Here is an 18,090-nt window from a genome sequence, read left to right as displayed (position 1 = left end):
GTGAGATAGGTAGAATAGGTCGTATGGGTGGTAATGGGGTTGGTCTACCTTTCATTATATATCACTTCGTGTGCAACAATTTACTTCACACCAACTTCGGTCATAGGGATAGTACCTTAGAGCGCTAGGGAATAATTATCCGGTCAGGCGATGTTAACCTCAAAATTATTGGAATATACCTATCCCGTAAGTTCGTTAATCGGATTACAGGTTTCCAGCAAATGGAAGAGCCAGGACAAATGCAGATAATGCGACGTTTAGCGTGGTGAATGGAGATGTCACCACCAGCGTAGCAGACGATTGTCAGAGTTCACCAGATATATCCGTCCTAACGCTGGACTCATAAACTGCCTGGCTATTGATTCTAACACCTACACAAACTTCCCACTCTAGATTCAGCAGCCGTTTTTATAACCTCTGTGGGCCGCACCTACATTAAGAAGCTAAATGGGCCGACTTGTAAGTATTTACGAAGCGCACATTTACTGCTCTGTTGAGAGACCAAGATATTGTGTGACGGGTAAGCGCACAGAACACCTAAATAAGGAAGGTAAATGCGGAGATCAGATTGCAGATGAACACAGACTAGCCAAGTGTGAAGATTATCTCCAAAACCGAAACCTCTCTGCTGGCGCTGGCAAGCTCCGGTGAACCGTAAAGGCCTTGTCAAACAGGACAAAACATAACCACAAAATAACAAACGCTTTTGGCGATAAAGTTTATCGGACCCGTAAAGTGCGTTAGCAATTTATAATGCATTATGCGGATACCTTCGCGACTACATAGAGGCCGCCATCCAAAAGGCAAGGCCTGGAAAACAAGCAAAGGCAATTGAAGCGATCCTTTTTTTCCGGCATAGCTCAAGATTTATTATCGTACCAGTTGGGTTTCCGGGGCGACCACCGTGGTGTGATGGTAGCGTGCTCCGCCTATACCGTATACCCTGGGTTCACACCCCGGGCAAAGCAAAATCAAAATTTTAGAAATAAGGTTTTCAATTAGAAGAAAAGTTTTCTAAGCGGGGTCGCCCCTCGGCTGTGTTTGGCAAGCGCGCCGGGTATATTTCTGCCATGAAAAGCTCTCAGTGAAAACTCATCTGCCTTGCAGATGCCGTTCGGAGTCGGCATAAAACATGTAGGTCCCGTCCGGCCAATTTGTAGGGAAAATCAAGAAGAGCACGACGCAAATTGGAAAGAAGCTCGGCTTTAGATCTCTTCGGAGGTTATCGCGCCTTACATTTATTTTTTAGTTGGGTTTCCGGGCTTGCTGCAGGCCTATGGTGTCTACGGTGGTACATGTACTCCCACAACTTAGCTACACGTCAGGTTAAATATTGCGCACAGTGAAAGCCGGATGGTATAAACATCAAATGTCCTGTTTCGTGTGCAGACTTTTGACACAAGGGATGATCTTAGTCGATAAACGGGAGGTGTTATGTCATTAGAGGCGGAACTTTGCTGAAGTCACAAGCATAATTTTGACATCATGTCGTAGGCACTCATTGTACATCTTCCCTAGTTTCTTTCCTTTTGTTTTTTTTTTTTTAAATCTCGTTGTAATGCGGGTCGCTCTTGGTGGCGAACTCTTTCATACCACAAACCAACACCGCTACTCCGCTTGCACTTTCCTCCCTGTGGTGACTGCAGAAGACGTTGGAAGACCGCATTGTCCTCCTGCTTTGCCTCGTCTTACGTTATATGTGTGACAGGGATGTCAACCTTTACCTTCACATAAACCAGCCGAGCATTAGTACCATCCCCGAAAGACTCTCCAGGTACATGCTCTCATATCATGCCGTGCCCAGAAAAGGAGTTGTTGCGTTTTTTCATTGGTAGACGCTTTTTAGTGACGGGCCCCAAGCCTACATAGCGAAAATATTTACGAATACGGTTCGAATGTTATCTGTATAGAATATTCAGTACATACATACATGTATTAAGATTTCACTTTAGCTGTGCTTGTGTTGGAATAAAACGATACAGATATTTGTAAGCTAACTCACATAATATGCAGCCGCAGACTCGCGATTTCTTGGGCTCCAATTACATTTGCAAAGTTATGCAGGCGAGTGTACCTCACGAGTGTGTAGATATTAACATACGTATGTATGTACCTGGAATGTTTGTACATGTCAAAATTCTTCGATGAATCTTCCAAGCAAAGCTTAAAGCAATATCTCAGCCGCCCATTGAAGTTAGTCTTTATTACATTTAGCACGAATAAACATTACAATCTTTCTGATTACCAAGCGCATTTAAACATTGATAGCAACAGACACCCAATCCCCGCCGTCAACTCATCAGCAAGAAAAATGACAAAGTTGGTGTTATATTACGACGATGCCAGTCCACCAGTTCGTAGTTGTATGATGCTTATCGAAATGTTGGGCTTGGATGTGGAGTACAAGTTTGTGGACTTGTTCAAGGGCGGTCAGTTTGATAAGGCTTTTTTAGAGGTGAGAGAAATTTTAAATCTCTGTTTAATAATAAATGTATATAAATTCAACACACATAGCTCAACCCAAATCACACAGTACCTACTTTGGTTCATGATAATTTGGTTATTACCGATAGTCATCTAATCCTGATGCATCTTTGTGAGAAATTCGAAATGGCCAATGATGGCGAAGAGTTGTGGCCGGATCAATATGAGCTACGCATTGAAGTACTTAATATGCTGTTTTTTGAATGCTCAATCCTTTTTCGAAGGGATAGTGAGTTCCTGGTGAGTATCATACTGTGTTTCATTAATAGTCGTTATGTGAAACTGGGATAGAAACTCTTTGAAATCAAAGGATAATGGAGTATGTGAATGTTATAATCTTTTGACTATGACTATTATAAGTGGTTGAAAAGTTTCCTAAGGGCTTCGTTGATCAATTCTTGCTATGAGAATGCAAAAAAATGAATCGGTCTAGAATATGCTCCCATGAGTATCTTCCCGGTGAATAGAAGCCTATAAAAGAAGCAAGGTGATTAGAGAGTCCTTGTTGCCAGTTGGCGGCATCAATCGTTAATAAAAGATTTAAATTTTTGTTGCCAGACGGCCAATATCATCTGGACGGTTAAGTTGATGAGGCCCAATCGCTGAAGCCACAATTCGTATGGATTGCCTCCAGGGACCAATTACTTTTTAAGCAGTTGTACCCTGAAAGAAATTGGTCAGGTCGATATACCTACTGCCTTAAATTCCGTGCCTGATATTCATTGGGGCTGGACACTCGAAGAGAAAATAGGTAACCGATTCTTTGCAACTCTTCCTGTCATGAAAGGGGGTTCCAATGGTTTCCTGCTCTACACCAGTGTGCCATAATTGTGGCTGGGATTATAAATATTTCTTTTTCTTTTCGTACTTAATAGGGTAATTTTTCTATTCTAATCGTAACCAGGCCACAATTTCGTACTGCGGTTTTCTTAAATATGTTATTTAAGTCTCTTTTTTTCTTTGATCCGTAATGGACATAAGCGAGGCGGGTTATCACCAGAGAAAAATCAACGAATATAAAATATGGGAAACGGAGTTTTTTGTGTACCAACCGAGTTGATTGCTACTTCTAAAGGTGCTTATGACCATATGGGAGTATTTACGGGTGTCATCATTACTTTTGCGCTACTGCACCGATGCTCAGACGATGGCGCTTACCAACGTGCTCCCTCTGCAAAAGCTGTCAGGATGGGGAGGAGAAAAAATCGATCCATCATTCTGCCGATGTCCAAGACTGCAAATAAGACGACGCAAATTTTTGGACGCGCGATTTTCGACAGTCTGACAGAGGTTAGAAAGGTGGTTCTCTCGCTATTATTAAGGTTCATCAGTAGTTCGTTGAGGACTACTAGAAAGTAAGCTAGTTGGGCGAATGTTGCAAAGGATGACTATGGTAAATCCAACATCATGAGTGCTGCTTTGTTGTCTGACTCTACGCATATCTCACAACCAATTACATGATTCTTCAACAAGAAGCGACAGGCCCAGTACCTTTGATTGGAAAAAAAGTATTTAAGATTTTCACAGAAGTCCGCTGCACTTACACTGCAGCCTATTTTGAACTCGTCTGTGTGAGTGATCACTCCACTATCGAGAGAAACCTTACTTTAAAGTTCTTGTCAAAGTTAAACAAGGGCGAAAAATGGTATTATCTCGTATCCACACCGGATATATTGCTAAAGATAGTAATGATGCTGGTATCTGATTATGTCTAGGAAGGCAGCTCAGGTGTGTTGATTGCAGGAAAGCAATCTTTCAACGAACCGCATGAGCTCATGGAGAGCAGTTTTTCTTGACCCGCTTTTGGACAAACACGTAGTTTAGTTTATTTTCAACTTTGTGGTATGTGGGTAGGAGTGATACTAGCTCTGTAAAGCCTTTCAGTCAGAGGAACTTTGGAAACATCACCTTAGAACATCGAATCCAGGAAAGTATTAAGGAGGGAATGTGTTGATTGCGAAGCATATCTTCTTCCTGTCTCTTATCTAGTCCTGTAATTCCTCAGAAGTTTGAGAGCGCTTACAGAGCGGTTCTTTTTCAGGTGTGTGACAGAATCCAGGAGAATTGAGTGTTCATAAGGTCTTTTTATATTCGTCCACACTCGTTTTGTCTTATTACGAAGTGGTCGTTGTAATATTCTTTGGAAAACACCTTTCTCAGCTTCAGGCATTCGATATAGTTTTTTTTGAGAAGCCGAAGATTCGCCAGAATTCAGCAGTAGCTATTCTAGGTATCGCTTGAACCCATCCCTACATGGCTGCCACACTTGACTTACGGGACACGCGTTGAACGCCTTGCTTACCGTTGTTATAAATTTCCTGAGTTTCCTGTTTCACAGTTATGTAATACTAGCAGAGTACCCGACGTCGTTCGGGTATAAATAAAAGCAGTACTATATAGACTAATATATCAGACTAATCCCAACCCCCATTTGTATGGGAGATGCCACGCCCCTTTTTCGCTATCCCTAATTTTTCCCGAAGGGTTAGGGATTAGACTTATATACCTCCTCACCTAATTTCAGTCGTCTAGCCTTAATACTTTCATATATTGACTACGAAAAATTCCAGTTGTATGGGAGGTGCCACGCCCTCTTGTCGAAAACTTTTTTTATATAGCCTACCATAGATTGACGCACTCAGCGTATGGCATGGCAAAATTTCGCTCGATTCCATTCTGCTGTTTAGGCTGCAAGTCCAAACATACATACAGGCATACTTTCACAAATATATAGTAGATATTTAGGTTTTACTATAATTTTTATGTGTTAATATGAATTTCAGTCTGGCATAGTTCGAGGCGGTTTCGATAGCGTTGATCTACCTTTACACGAGCGAAAATTATTGGAGGCCTACACCATGTTGGAGTCGTATTTACGACGGCATAAGTATATGGCGTGTGATCATGTAAGTTTTACACACTTAATAAATTTTATCTAAGATTGGTTTCAAGGCATTCCGAATATCCAAACTGATCAGAGATATAAAAAAACAAGTAAGGAAGTCTAAGTTCGGGTGAAACCGGCTATTAAATACCCAGCTGTACACTTGAAATGCTGTTGTTGTTTGTTTTGTGTGCTTAATAGTGTTACAAAGCTGCGCAATAATACATATATATATGGTTCTATTCTGAAGTAATTTTCGTTGAAAAGAAGCAAAAAGGATACAGAGGCTAACACCAATGACCTTGAGCGGCAAATAATACAGTTTTCCTTCAGATATGGGGATTTCCCTACTGTTTACAAGTAAGTATATACAAAAAAATAAAAAGGGCAGGGTTATTAACATTTAATTGGGTACGAATATAAATACTACATATGAAATGCAGCATTTACTTAAAATAATAAAATTTTTTTTTTAGGTTTTTTTTTTGGTTTTTTTGGTCATATAACTATATATATATTTGGAGATTTCATGGACTATTGACCGATCAAATAATTTTTGCTTTTAATTACTCTTTTGGTACTAGCGAACAAGCTGGAATAGCTAAATTTTTTATTTGAAACTTTTTTGGATTGTTAAATATAACTTCAATATAAAAAAATTAAATGTATAATATGAATTGTCAAATATTATTATTTTTTAAATGTTACCCAGTATTAAACAGTGATTCGCAATACTAACATTAAAAAAAAAAAAAAAAAAAAAAAAAAAAAACGCGAACCTTCGCGAACCATGAAACCGATTACATTGCATAGTATATAACCTTAACTATATAAATAAATTAATCAAGTTTTGAGGAAATGTGAGGAAAATGAGTTAACGGTCAAAATGTGATTTTTCCCATACATTCATTTCTTTTATTTGCTATAACTTTTTTTGTTTAAAACTTTATGAAAAAATACTCATATATAAAAACGTCATGTAATGAGACTTAACATCGATCCCCATCAAAGTTTTTGTGTTATTAACTAATATTTTTTTAATTTCCCTAAGTCCACTGAAAGCCAATTTTTTTTTTAAATTTTTATCAATAGTCTCAATATCAGTCCACACGTCCAATTTAATTTCAACATTCTAGGCAGGGCCGTACCGAGACTGGTGCAAGCGGTGCGGTGCACCAGAGCCCCCAGCTCCGAGGGACCCCCAAACCCCCGAGTCGCAAAAGTTTCACCGAAAAATGTATACACTAAATTATGGGAACATTTTATTTTTTATTTATTTTATTCAAATTCTAATCCAAAAGCAGATATCGGGATTGACGTCTAGGATAGAAATTGAGTAAAATACCGTATTCTACACACACTAAACGTTGATTTAGACCATCCACTAAAAACACTCGGCTTCGCCATGGAGTTTGAACGGTGGATGAGCGAAAATCGACGTTTCAAATGTGCCAATGAGCTACTATTGATGTCTGAAAATTATCTAACTATTGAAAGATTTTAAGCCCTTTAATATATAGTCTTGTAAATGGATACAATGAAATTCCACTTATATACGAACGACTCGAGACTCGAGAACCGTGCGCGCAGATTATATTAAAACGTAGTAGGAGGTAGAGCGACCCACAACTCGTAACACGCGCACAATTTATGTGAGCGTACGCTCAGTTCGATAATATATCAGTGGTTCATATGAAGAACAGCTTGAGTTCACTTTGCCGTAAGGCTCATTTTACATGATATTCTGATATCTATTGAAAATGAAAGAGCCCGGAAAATTGATTTTTCAAAAACAATCGATGATTTTGCGAGTATGAAAAGTAGAAAAAAAAAAATGAATAGAATGAGAGACACAAGAAACTCACAATATGTGCATGAAAATTTAAGTTATAATGTTTCTGAGATTTTACATTGAGTATTAGTCATTATTTACTAGTCAAATGTAATGATATAAGAATATTTATATTTTGGCACAAGTAGTACAACAATTTGGCTGTAAAAAAGTATGTAAAGAAACAATATATGCAACATAATATAAAAATATCCTACAAGCAAAACCTTTTATGTCGTATAACCTTTTTCAAGTTATCGTGTTAACGAACAGATGGACGGACGGACGGATGGACAGACGGACATGGCTCAATAAATTTTTTTTCGATACTCATGATTTTGATATATGGAAGTCTGTATCTATCTCGATTCCTTTATACCTGTACAACCAAACGTTATCCAATCAAAATTATAATACCCTGTGTACAAGTACAGCTGGGTATAAAAAGCGAAGGTGTGTTATATGGCTCTGAGCTCTCTCATTCTGACACATTCGCAATAATATTATTTCACCTCAGACAATGATTCTGAAATCTCTGTACAAAGTAGGTACATATATATTTTTATGAATAAAATAAAAATCACTCCACCCTAATGTTAAATATGCATCACATGTTTTATGCAACAAATAGCAAGTCAAAGCAGAGAGCTATCAAATTTCCTCCCAGCTCTATATGCAATTAACATTTTATTATTTATTAATTTCAAGTCAATTTATTTAATAAATTTATTTATTACGTAACAAAGGCGATTAAATCAACAACCAACATTTTATTTGGTATCAATTATCGAACCGAAATCCAATAAGCACTTAAATGAACCACATTTACATATATATTTATTTATATATATTCATTTATTTATATATGCATGCTTATTCCTGCACAGATGACGATTGCTGATATATCAATTGTGACCACATTGAGCACAGTGAATCTAATGTTTCCGATTGCTGCTGGCGCCACAGATAAATGGCCCCTATTGAATGATTGGTTTGTTCGCATGAAAGCATTACCGATGTATCACATCAATCACACGGGTTTGAATAAGTTGCGTACTGTCATCGAACATATAGGAAAATTCAAATTTCCACCACAAATTGACGCTGCGACCATCGAGGCTAAAGAGACTGAGGAAACATATAAGGATGTGTACTGAAAAATTATTGTAAATGATAGTTAATTTGCATATACTAAGATGGGAATGTCCACATAACTGCAGAATAAAGAAAGGAAATGCTTTGAAAACTTTCGTTTTTGTATAATCGTAATTATATTTAGCAATTTAAGTCCAAAACATAAGTGCAGAATTGCTACGCAGCTAGTGCTACTGTTCGCTTTACAGGCTTTAAGAGTTCAATGAGGTTCTTCGTCTTAAGTGAATATGTCAGCAGTCTGCTATTGCAATGATACAAGAGAAGGTTCCGAAACCAACCTATTGCAGTATTCGATTTTTTGTAAGGAAAGTTGGCTCTAAGTTTTTTGCTCCAGTTAGAGAACTTTTTGTGTGTGTTGTGATCTGATTGAGCTTCCGGTTGGGGTTTTCTGTGTTTCAGGCTGTAATGATAATGGCGATAATATCATTTGTATATCCAACTAATGGCGTTTTCTTCTCTGAAAATAATGTTACCCTATTGCTTCTTCTCAGTTCTCCCCTGAGTTTGTCTGTTCCTTCCACAAAATATTTTCCACTGAATAACAAAAGGACTCCGATTACCTACAAATAGAGCCACATTGCGTAATGCTAGGTGATCTAGTTCAAAAGTTAGAATTTATGAGTGCAACATGAGCCTAACATTTTTTTTCCAGAAAAAGAAAACTCTATAAGAATATTTTATCATACTAGATGACTTTCTTTAGATCATTGTCGAGATGTGATCCCTCTGTTGCAGCTCTGATATCCAGCGAAGAATCACTCTTGCCAATAAATTTTACTTTGGACTAGGTAGGCAATTGAAAAGTAAAGTCCTCTCGGCAAACGAAAACCATACTCTACAAGTCACTTATCATACCCGTCCTGCTATATGGTGCAGAAGCATGGACCATGACAACATCAGATGAAGCGGCTCTGGGAGTGTTCGAGAGAAAAGTTCTTCGAAAGATTTATGGACCGCTACGCTTTGGCGATGGCGAGTATCGAAGACGATTTAACGATGAGCTGTACGATGTTATGCGAATGAAAGATGACGCTCCGGCCAAGAAAGTGTTTCTATCGGAACCTGCCTATAGAAGCAGAGGTAGAGGACGGCCCGCACTCCGCTGGAAGGATCAGGTGGAAAATGATTTAAGCTCCCTTGATGTGACCAATTGGCGCCGGTTGGAACAGAGAAGAAGCGACTGAACGGCCATAACCGTTTAAACGGTTAAGAGCCAACTAAGTAAGTAAGTAAGATCCCTCTGTTGCTGCGTATGTAACTTTCATTGTTCGCCTGCCCTCTGAGTATTGGTTAATGAGAACACCATCTCTAAATCAGCTTCCGACGACTTGCTGTAGCAGCATGCTTATTGGCCAGTATACTGACGGCGAGTTTGGGTCTATTCTACTCTTACCAATTACTCCTAGCTGTTGCTTGTTACGCGTATCAGAAAATAATAAATTCTTTAGTAGCACTGTTTTTAAGGAGGTTTCATGTTATAAATTTTAATACTTCGTGACAAATCACTGAGTTTTATCCCGGGTGCTGGTCTGCTCTTTTCTACATTTTGTGATTCCGTGATTTCGGTATTGCGTGCATTATCATATTCTTTTACATCAAAAAACCCAATAACACCTTGTAATAGCTTTTTCTCATTTTTGTATAACACTGGTTCGATAACATATTGTACCAATCACCTGACCCTTGTAAATAAATACTCATCTAACGTGGGCAATGGCGGGAACCTAAATACTACAATTCCAGTGCAGTAATCTTGTTAGTATCCGGAGTCTTTGTTTATCGCTCGCTGTTTGCTGGAACATCTACGCTCCATGTCGTTATCACATGTGTCAGGAGTGCATCAGCGGTTTTGCTACTATGTACATATTGTGACGAATATTAGCATCACTAATTGATTCACATCACTAATCTGATACTAAGTAAATAAAGGCACAACAAAATTTAAGCAAGCTACATAAACACATTAATCATCATGTATACACATACATACAAGCAGCAGAGAGATACTCACAAACGCATGTCATCATTAGCGAAGTAGTACTTACATATACACACGCATATGGTTACACACTACAAATACACGCGCGTATGGCTGGTGACCAGGTAGAGGATTCTAGAAGAAAAAACGTCTAGACATTTGGGCAGAGAGTATAAAAGCAGCACAAGCTGAGTAGTCCGTAATCAGTTTGATTTAAGCACGCTATTGGTTGCGAAGTATAAGTGTTATTGTAAAGTATTTTTAAAGTAGTCTAATAAAGACCATTTTGTAATATAGAATATTGGAATATTTTATTCAATAGTTTGGCGATACGAACGTAAGCAGAAGGTTGCAAATAAGCGGAATTTCCCGAAATTCGTTGCAATATATTATCTTAAAGTACAATCATCATAATTTGCAAGGTCCTTGTGCACATTGAACGTCGCACTTCGGCAATCCCGGTTTCGATGTGCCATGTTTAGTTCTGCTGTATCATATTTTTAGGGTTTGGTTACCGGTTCTCCACACCGTATATCTTGAACGCCTCCATCGAGGCCTTTGTCATTTGTGTAGGGTCTGTTTTTTACAGAAAAGAAATGTGAGGTGGAAACTTATTTTTGTGGTGCTACGAAATAACACGCTAAGATATCTTGACTCGATTTCCATGGTATACAGAAGATGCATTTCAATTATACATTTTGTTTGAGTCGAACTTGAGTCCATAACTAAGTTACAAAAAAACAAAACTGTTCCCACATGACCTTATTTTTTAATTTGATTACAGTGTACTCCTACAAGCAATTATTACAAAAAGTGTCAATCAAACAATCAAGTGGTTTTTTACAAATGATGTGTCAACAAGTGTAATATTTAATTTTTTATTTTAAAAATTTCAACATTTCGAAATGAATTGGAAAAGAATCCTATAAAATAATTAAATACAATAAATTGTCAGTGTTTTTATACGTTCTACTCAAACATTACAACATACCATCAAACTTATTTTCAAATAAAAAATTGCTACACTAACGATTGTTTAAATTTGATAAACGATAATTTATTATCTGTAATGTTTGCCGACAACAACAACAACGATACTCATAATCATGTGCGTCCAACACTCTACTATGATGATATTAATCCACATTCCCGTGCTGTCTTAATGCTTCTAAATATGTTGGATGTGGATGTTGAGTTGCGAGCCATCGAAATGATTAAAGGCGAACATTTAAAGCCTGACTATGCAAAAATTAATCCAGCGCGAACCGTACCATTTTTGGTACACAAAGACATTGTAATTACTGGTAATGCAATATTCTCGTATGTTTGTGAAAATAATGATAGTGAAAAGGCGAAACAATTACTTGCCTTAAAATGCTATAAACGCCATTGTCGTGTCTTGTCTAGACTCTTTTTTGAAAGTCAAGTGTTACATCGCATACATGGACAGCTAATGGTAAGGTTGGATTAATCATGATTAATGAGGGAATGTACTGTGTATGACTTGATTTTCAGACTGATTTGGTGCGTAAAACTATAAACGAAACTGATGTTGAATATCATCGTAAAAAAACGGAAAGTGCTTATGATACCATAGAGATATATTTGATGGAAAGCCCATTTATTGCGGGATCTGTGGTGAGTATACAATTTCGGTAGGTTTGTACTGAAATGAAAGTGGAAAAGGGAACTAGTAATAGGCCGTGCTCGAGGCAACTTAAGTTAAATCCATCGTGCCCACTTTGAGACTATTGCAATGTCTTCTGTCATAGCGAGGTAGGCTGCCCCAGGAAAGATAAAATATCACAGAGACCAATGCATTCTTTGAGAGTCATATTGTCTTAGGGTCATTAGAATCTTTTTTTTTTTAATCGGATAGTGTACGGAGGTGTCGAGCTTCACTGAACTATTTTGTTGGGTCCCCGGAATCAGCAGTGTTGAAGTGCTATGAATTTGCTACGGGCCAAACGTGATTGTTATGTGGTTTCAAGGTATTTATGGAAGGAGCTTCTTTCTCAAAATAAACAACTCTGGAATGAGAATACTAAAGCGTCACTCCACACGTGATGTATACTAGAAAAATTCCGTTCCAAGCTGGAATACGCAGCTGTCATTTGGAGACCATACCATTCAGTCCATATCATTCCTCTGGAGAAAGTCCAAAAGTGCTTTGTTCGTTTTGCTTTACGCTCTCTTAACTTTACTGAACCGATTCCGTCGTACGTTGCTCGTTGTCGATTAATTAGTTTGGTATCGTTATCCGATAGGACTACGCTGTTATCGGTTACATTTATTATTGATCTTTGCCGTCTTCCAGTGAGTTTTACAGCTCCGGCTCATGCTCAATTCTCACCGGAATGCTCTGGATCATTAAGAGACTTGAGAAGCAGATTTCGTGATATTTTCGCACACGTGAAATGTGATAGGCAGATGTCGCCGCTGTTTTTCGTTTAACTCATATGGCGAAAAGCTAAGCAGCGACATCTATTTTTGAAAAGGTAGGTTTATTAAAGGCAGCGTTGCCAAACTAAAGACAAGTAATTAACAAATTATCTGGCTCACAAATTGAACCAGACTTCTATCTGGATTTATCTGGCTCAAATCGTTGTTGTTGCATTTACATGCAAAATTATTTATCTGGCTCAGGCTTTTGCCACCGTATGATGGCTCTTGTTTCTGGCACGGTAGATTGTCCTTCCTTACTTCAGCTAGTTAACATCAATGTTCCCTGCAGAAATTTACGCAATTTTGTTGTTTTTCGTGTTGGAGTTAATAGAACAGTCTATGGCGCTAACGCCCCCTTCAATAGAACTATGTCTGATTACAGCTATTTCTCAAATTTTCTAGATTTAGATTTAACGTATACCAAATCGATTTTACAGTTCAAACTAAAACCTATTTTTTAAGTAATACCTAATTTACATTAGTTGTATGTACTATATTCTTAAGTGTATGCTTGTATGTCTAAAGTAAGTAAATAAATAAATACATAAAAGTCCTCTGCAGAAGTTGTCAGGGTAAAGAAAAAGTGGAGTCGATTCAACACTGCCTTGTCCGTTGTCCAGGACTGCAGACAATATGATTTAATTTTCTGGTTGCATGGGCTTTCGACAGCCTGGCAATGGTTTGATGGACGTCCCTCTACCCCGCACTCAACAACACATTCCCAATGACACAATTTTTAAGTCTTACTGTTGCTTTCTAAAACTCTGTAGCAGAGAATTGGTGAGAGTGCCCAAATCCTTTCTAGCATTGATCTATATATTAATTTTTAATTTCTTTTTCATTTTTTTCTAGAATAAATCGAAGGTACTTAACGCTGTCAGATAGAACCAGCAATAGTCTAGCAATTACGATGATTTAAATACAGGCATCTTGTACTTCCCCATAAACCAAGGTCGGTCTTGCAAGGCTTGGCAGGTAGTCTGCATGATTCACACCACCTAGTCACGGCTACCCTATACTCAGAATTTTTCCAAGTCAGCACCATAAGCCAGTACTTGGCAGGAGCTGCACGCAAGGTCCTGAAGTAGGCTGTTCACGACCCAAAGCAAATTAAATAAAATAACAATAAAACAATTTTTAAGTTAAACAGTTTTATTGAAAACAATACTTACATGAAGTAATAATAATACTAAAAGCTAGAAAATAATTAGGTAGGTTCTAGGTACTAGTCATCACACTCCTCATCAATCTAGGGCGTTGATCAGACAATTAAATAAAAGCGTTTTGCGCGTGAAATTTCTAAAAATGTGAGGCATAGCATAACCCGATTAGGGTTCAGTTGGTCTTATATATGACTATCAAGAGAAATTTTACGCGTCCAACGCTTTTATTTAATTGTCTGATCAACGCCCTAGATTGATGAGGAGTGTGATGACTAGTACCTAGGACCTACCTAATTATTTTCTAGCTTTTAGTATTATTATTACTTCATGTAAGTATTGTTTTCAATAAAACCGTTTAACTAAAATTTTTTTTTAATTATTTTATTTTCAAGTTTTTAGTCTTTATTTCATTGCCTATTATTTCTCAATCTATTTAGTTCATTTAGTGACTCATTATTACAAGGACTTTCCAGACATTTCGTTACAATCTAAGTCCTCAATACATAATCCTTCCAGAGACTACTCGACTCTTCGCCACGTATGCTTGTCCCTCCTCCAACTCCAAAATATTTTGATGTCACTTCTACCGGACTGTATGTAATATTTGTTCCAAATATGAGCCAAATCGGACCGCAAATATGATTTTTTTGAATATCTCGATCTTTGAGCCACCTAGCGGCGATTTTTTTTCATAGGTCGCTTTCTATTCTTGTATGTATTATGTGTTCCAAATATGAGCCAAATCGGACGACAAATATGATTTCTTTGAATATCTCGATCCTTGCGCCATCTAGCGGCGATTTTTTCACTGGTCACTTTCTATTCTTGTATGTATTATGTGTTCCAAATACGAGCCAAATCGGACGACAAATACGATTTTTGTGAATATCTCGATCCTTGCGCCACCTAGCGGCGATTTTTTCATAGGTCGCTTTCTATTCTTGTATTTATTTTGTGTTCCAAATACGAGCTAAATCGGACGACAAATACGATTTTTGTGAATATCTCGATCCTTGCGCCACCTAGCGGCGATTTTTTCATAGGTCGCTTTCTATTCTTGTATTTATTTTGTGTTCCAAATATGAGCCAAATCGGACCACAAATACGATTTTTGTGAATATCTCGATCCTTACGCCACCTAGCGGAGATTTTTTTCTTATTATTGCATTGTCATCGGGTTTTGAACTATATTCCAAGTTTCAAGCTTGTAGCTTATCGGGATGTTAATTAAATTTCCATTACAATATTCGTGCCAGCCATCCAACCAGCCAGGCTGTCAAGTCAACCTAAATAAAACCATTTAATAAAAAACCGCACTCTTGTGCCCTACCCCTTCTCAACTTCACCCCGAGACGTCGCCTCCACCCATTCCCGCGTGACAGTTCTATTAACTGAGTCGATTCGGCTACTAGTGCTGGAGGACTGCCTTCAACGATCGATGGTAGGCTACTTCGGTGTCAAGAAAAATCTACCTGGATCAGTTTGATAAATGAATGAAGAGCTTTGCACATACAACCGGCATGCTGAGATGACGACAACTGCTCCCGTTGATGTTGATGCTAATTGTGGCGCAAGATGTTAAGATAGATTGGGAGCGCTTCTTAGGCTGACGATCCTCTACAGTGAAGCAAATTTGATCGAAACTGGGAAAATGTTCATTCGATTCTGTACCGCTAATCGCTAAGCTTTTATTAACATCTCTCAGGATCCCAAGTGGCGCAGGACCTCTCCAGAGGAGCTTCCTTAGCTTCGTGAACTCAAAGTTTTCGCAGAAGTTTACTCTGCAGTTTCGCTCGCATTTCTTGGGGCCTTATTACGTACATTGTGGACAAGACAAGTGTGATAACTTCTGCATAGACGTAAAAATTACTAATAGAACCGATTACCTGATTTTTAATTGACTATCGTGGTCTAATTCTATATCTATTTCTATTAACAGCTGACGATAACCGGCTCCATATTGAACATCATTCAAAACGCCGCCAAAAAGCTAACACGTAACCATCTTGAACATACTATCAGGCAGTTGACGGATAAGATATCACACTTGTTTTATCAACAATGATTATGTAAATCGATTGGAATGGAAATTCGATTCGAAAGCTATCCATTCACGTACATTTTTTTTTCAAATCCGAAAGAAATTCCATTCGAATCGAGTTACATAACAAGGTCTCTGGTTTCATATTTGAAAATACTTGGTCTCACCTTTTCGAGCACCCATTTCGAGGGTAGATTACACCTCTTGGCCTTAATGAAGAACGGCCTATTAGAAACTATGATGTCACTATGTGTGTGTATCCGTCCATCTCAAAGTTTTTCGACTAAACTCAAGTTTTTGATGTGCAGGAGCAATCAAAAAGTGCTATTACATTATGGCATTCAAGGATGCGAAGGCTTTTAAAAAGATGGGTTGGTTCACAAATAACCTGCAGACGTGTTAAAAACCCTCCGCTCTCTTTTTCTTTCATAGCTAACCGCGGCCGATATATCATTTGTTGCTTGTGTCGGAGCCTTGGATATGATGTTTCCTATAGCTGCAGATGCGCACAGATGGGAAAAATTGTTGGATTGGTTTAGACGTATGTGCTCCCTGTCAGTACAGAAAATAAACGCGACTGGAATTGAGAAGCAACGCCGTATAGTTGAATATTTTGCTAAATTTTCATTCAAGTCGGATTTCAAGCGTTTTACGACAAGCGTATGTACATCTTTAATACGGAGAATGTCTTTACAGCAAGCACGTTGTAGCACTGAATCACAAACTCAACACCATCGAAATGTAAAAGCTGCCCGAATTGGTAGCTACGCATTGGAGCAGGGCGCTGAAAATACTGCGACGAAAGATAATGTGAAAGTGAGTGCGAATGAAGCCGAACAAAATATGATTATGCTAATAGAAGAAGATCTTCGTGAAGGAAGCTCTCAAACAATGCCGTCTACTCAAACAGCGAATGCTGCAGCTGAAATCATAGAAAACCTCTTGACACTAGATGAACACTCGTTAACGGGGTCGACAGATGCACCCACATATCAAAACCCTTCAGCAGAGGAGGAAATGAAGGAACTAATAAGCGGTACCAAGGGTGACGTTTACCAGAAAACCGATGACGAAGAAACATTGAAAGAAAATAATAAGCAAGCGCAATCTGCAGCGAGTAATTTAGTTGAGAGAAGCTCTGGTAGCACACAAAAAGAAAAACCACCAGTGCCACCAAAGAGGAAAACAAATGTGTCCATCATTTTAGAAGAGCATACGCAGATTTCAAGCCCTCTGCGAAGCGAACATACAAATTCTGAGCAGCTTGAAGTTTCTGAAGAGCCACCAATAAAAGAACTCGTAGATAGAGGATTGCAGTCTACATTTTTGAGTGACACCCAACAAAATTTTAATCAGTCGAACCAGACTGGTACATCAAATACGGAGTCTTCTACGCGCAAAGATAGCCTCATTCGCTTGGAGTCAGGTGGAGTAGGTCGCAAACCCGAGAAAAGGCACGTAAGTGAAATACTAAACGAAACGAAAACTCAGGAGCCTCAGCTAATTGAGTTCTTAGAGGTAAACAAGGTTAGGGCAAACCATTCGCGAATTGCGCCAAAAGTAGCTCCAAAAATAAAAGGGAACAAATCGACGGACAAGAAAGCCGATGGCAGCGAAAAAGCAGCATATTCAGTAAAACCTCTACTCCCATCAAATTTGCCGATCAACTCACCGCAAACTGCATTGAGTTATAGCCGTGGAGTAAATGCACCGGTGGCAGCATTGCCTGCACCACCACCAACTCCTGAAAATTCCTCACAAGATGATTCTAATGATTTAGAGTTTCCACCACCACCTTCGGAAGTATTGCTACCGGGGAAAAACACAGCACCTGCTAAAGTGGTTAGGAGCAAGAAGACTGTTGAGCTCCTGGCCAGAAGTGTAGGAAAAAAATCAGATACAGTTAAATCAATCATGAACAATATCAAAGCACAAACCACGCCAAACACAACAAAGGCACTGGTTAAGAATACAAGCGATATGAAGACCACTGCTGATGAACACAAATCCATGAAAAAATCTAGCGCTGGCTGCTTGGTTGTTAGCGGCACAAAGTCTCCGAACTCAAATATCTCTCAAAGTTCATTGCTCAAGCAAAAACCACTTAAA

At 38.5% G+C, this 18,090-nt stretch overlaps 1 protein-coding gene across 1 annotated transcript; it reads left to right on the top strand.

The window, feature by feature from the left end:
• The first annotated feature begins 2,188 nt into the window (after window positions 1-2,188).
• On the top strand, window positions 2,189-8,437 carry GstE14 (Glutathione S transferase E14). The gene is made up of 4 exons (XM_067774273.1): window positions 2,189-2,455; window positions 2,515-2,724; window positions 5,268-5,390; window positions 8,087-8,437. The coding sequence occupies exons 1-4, from the start codon at window positions 2,312-2,314 to the stop codon at window positions 8,354-8,356; spliced, it is 747 nt and encodes a 248-aa protein (XP_067630374.1). The 5' UTR covers window positions 2,189-2,311; the 3' UTR covers window positions 8,357-8,437.
• The last annotated feature ends 9,653 nt before the right edge of the window (window positions 8,438-18,090 follow it).

This window comes from Eurosta solidaginis, chromosome 3, assembly GCF_040869045.1.
Source record: "Eurosta solidaginis isolate ZX-2024a chromosome 3, ASM4086904v1, whole genome shotgun sequence".
Classification (NCBI taxonomy): Eukaryota; Metazoa; Arthropoda; class Insecta; order Diptera; family Tephritidae; genus Eurosta; species Eurosta solidaginis.
Note: the sequence above shows the minus strand (reverse complement) of the source record. Positions and strands in the feature narration are given on the sequence as shown.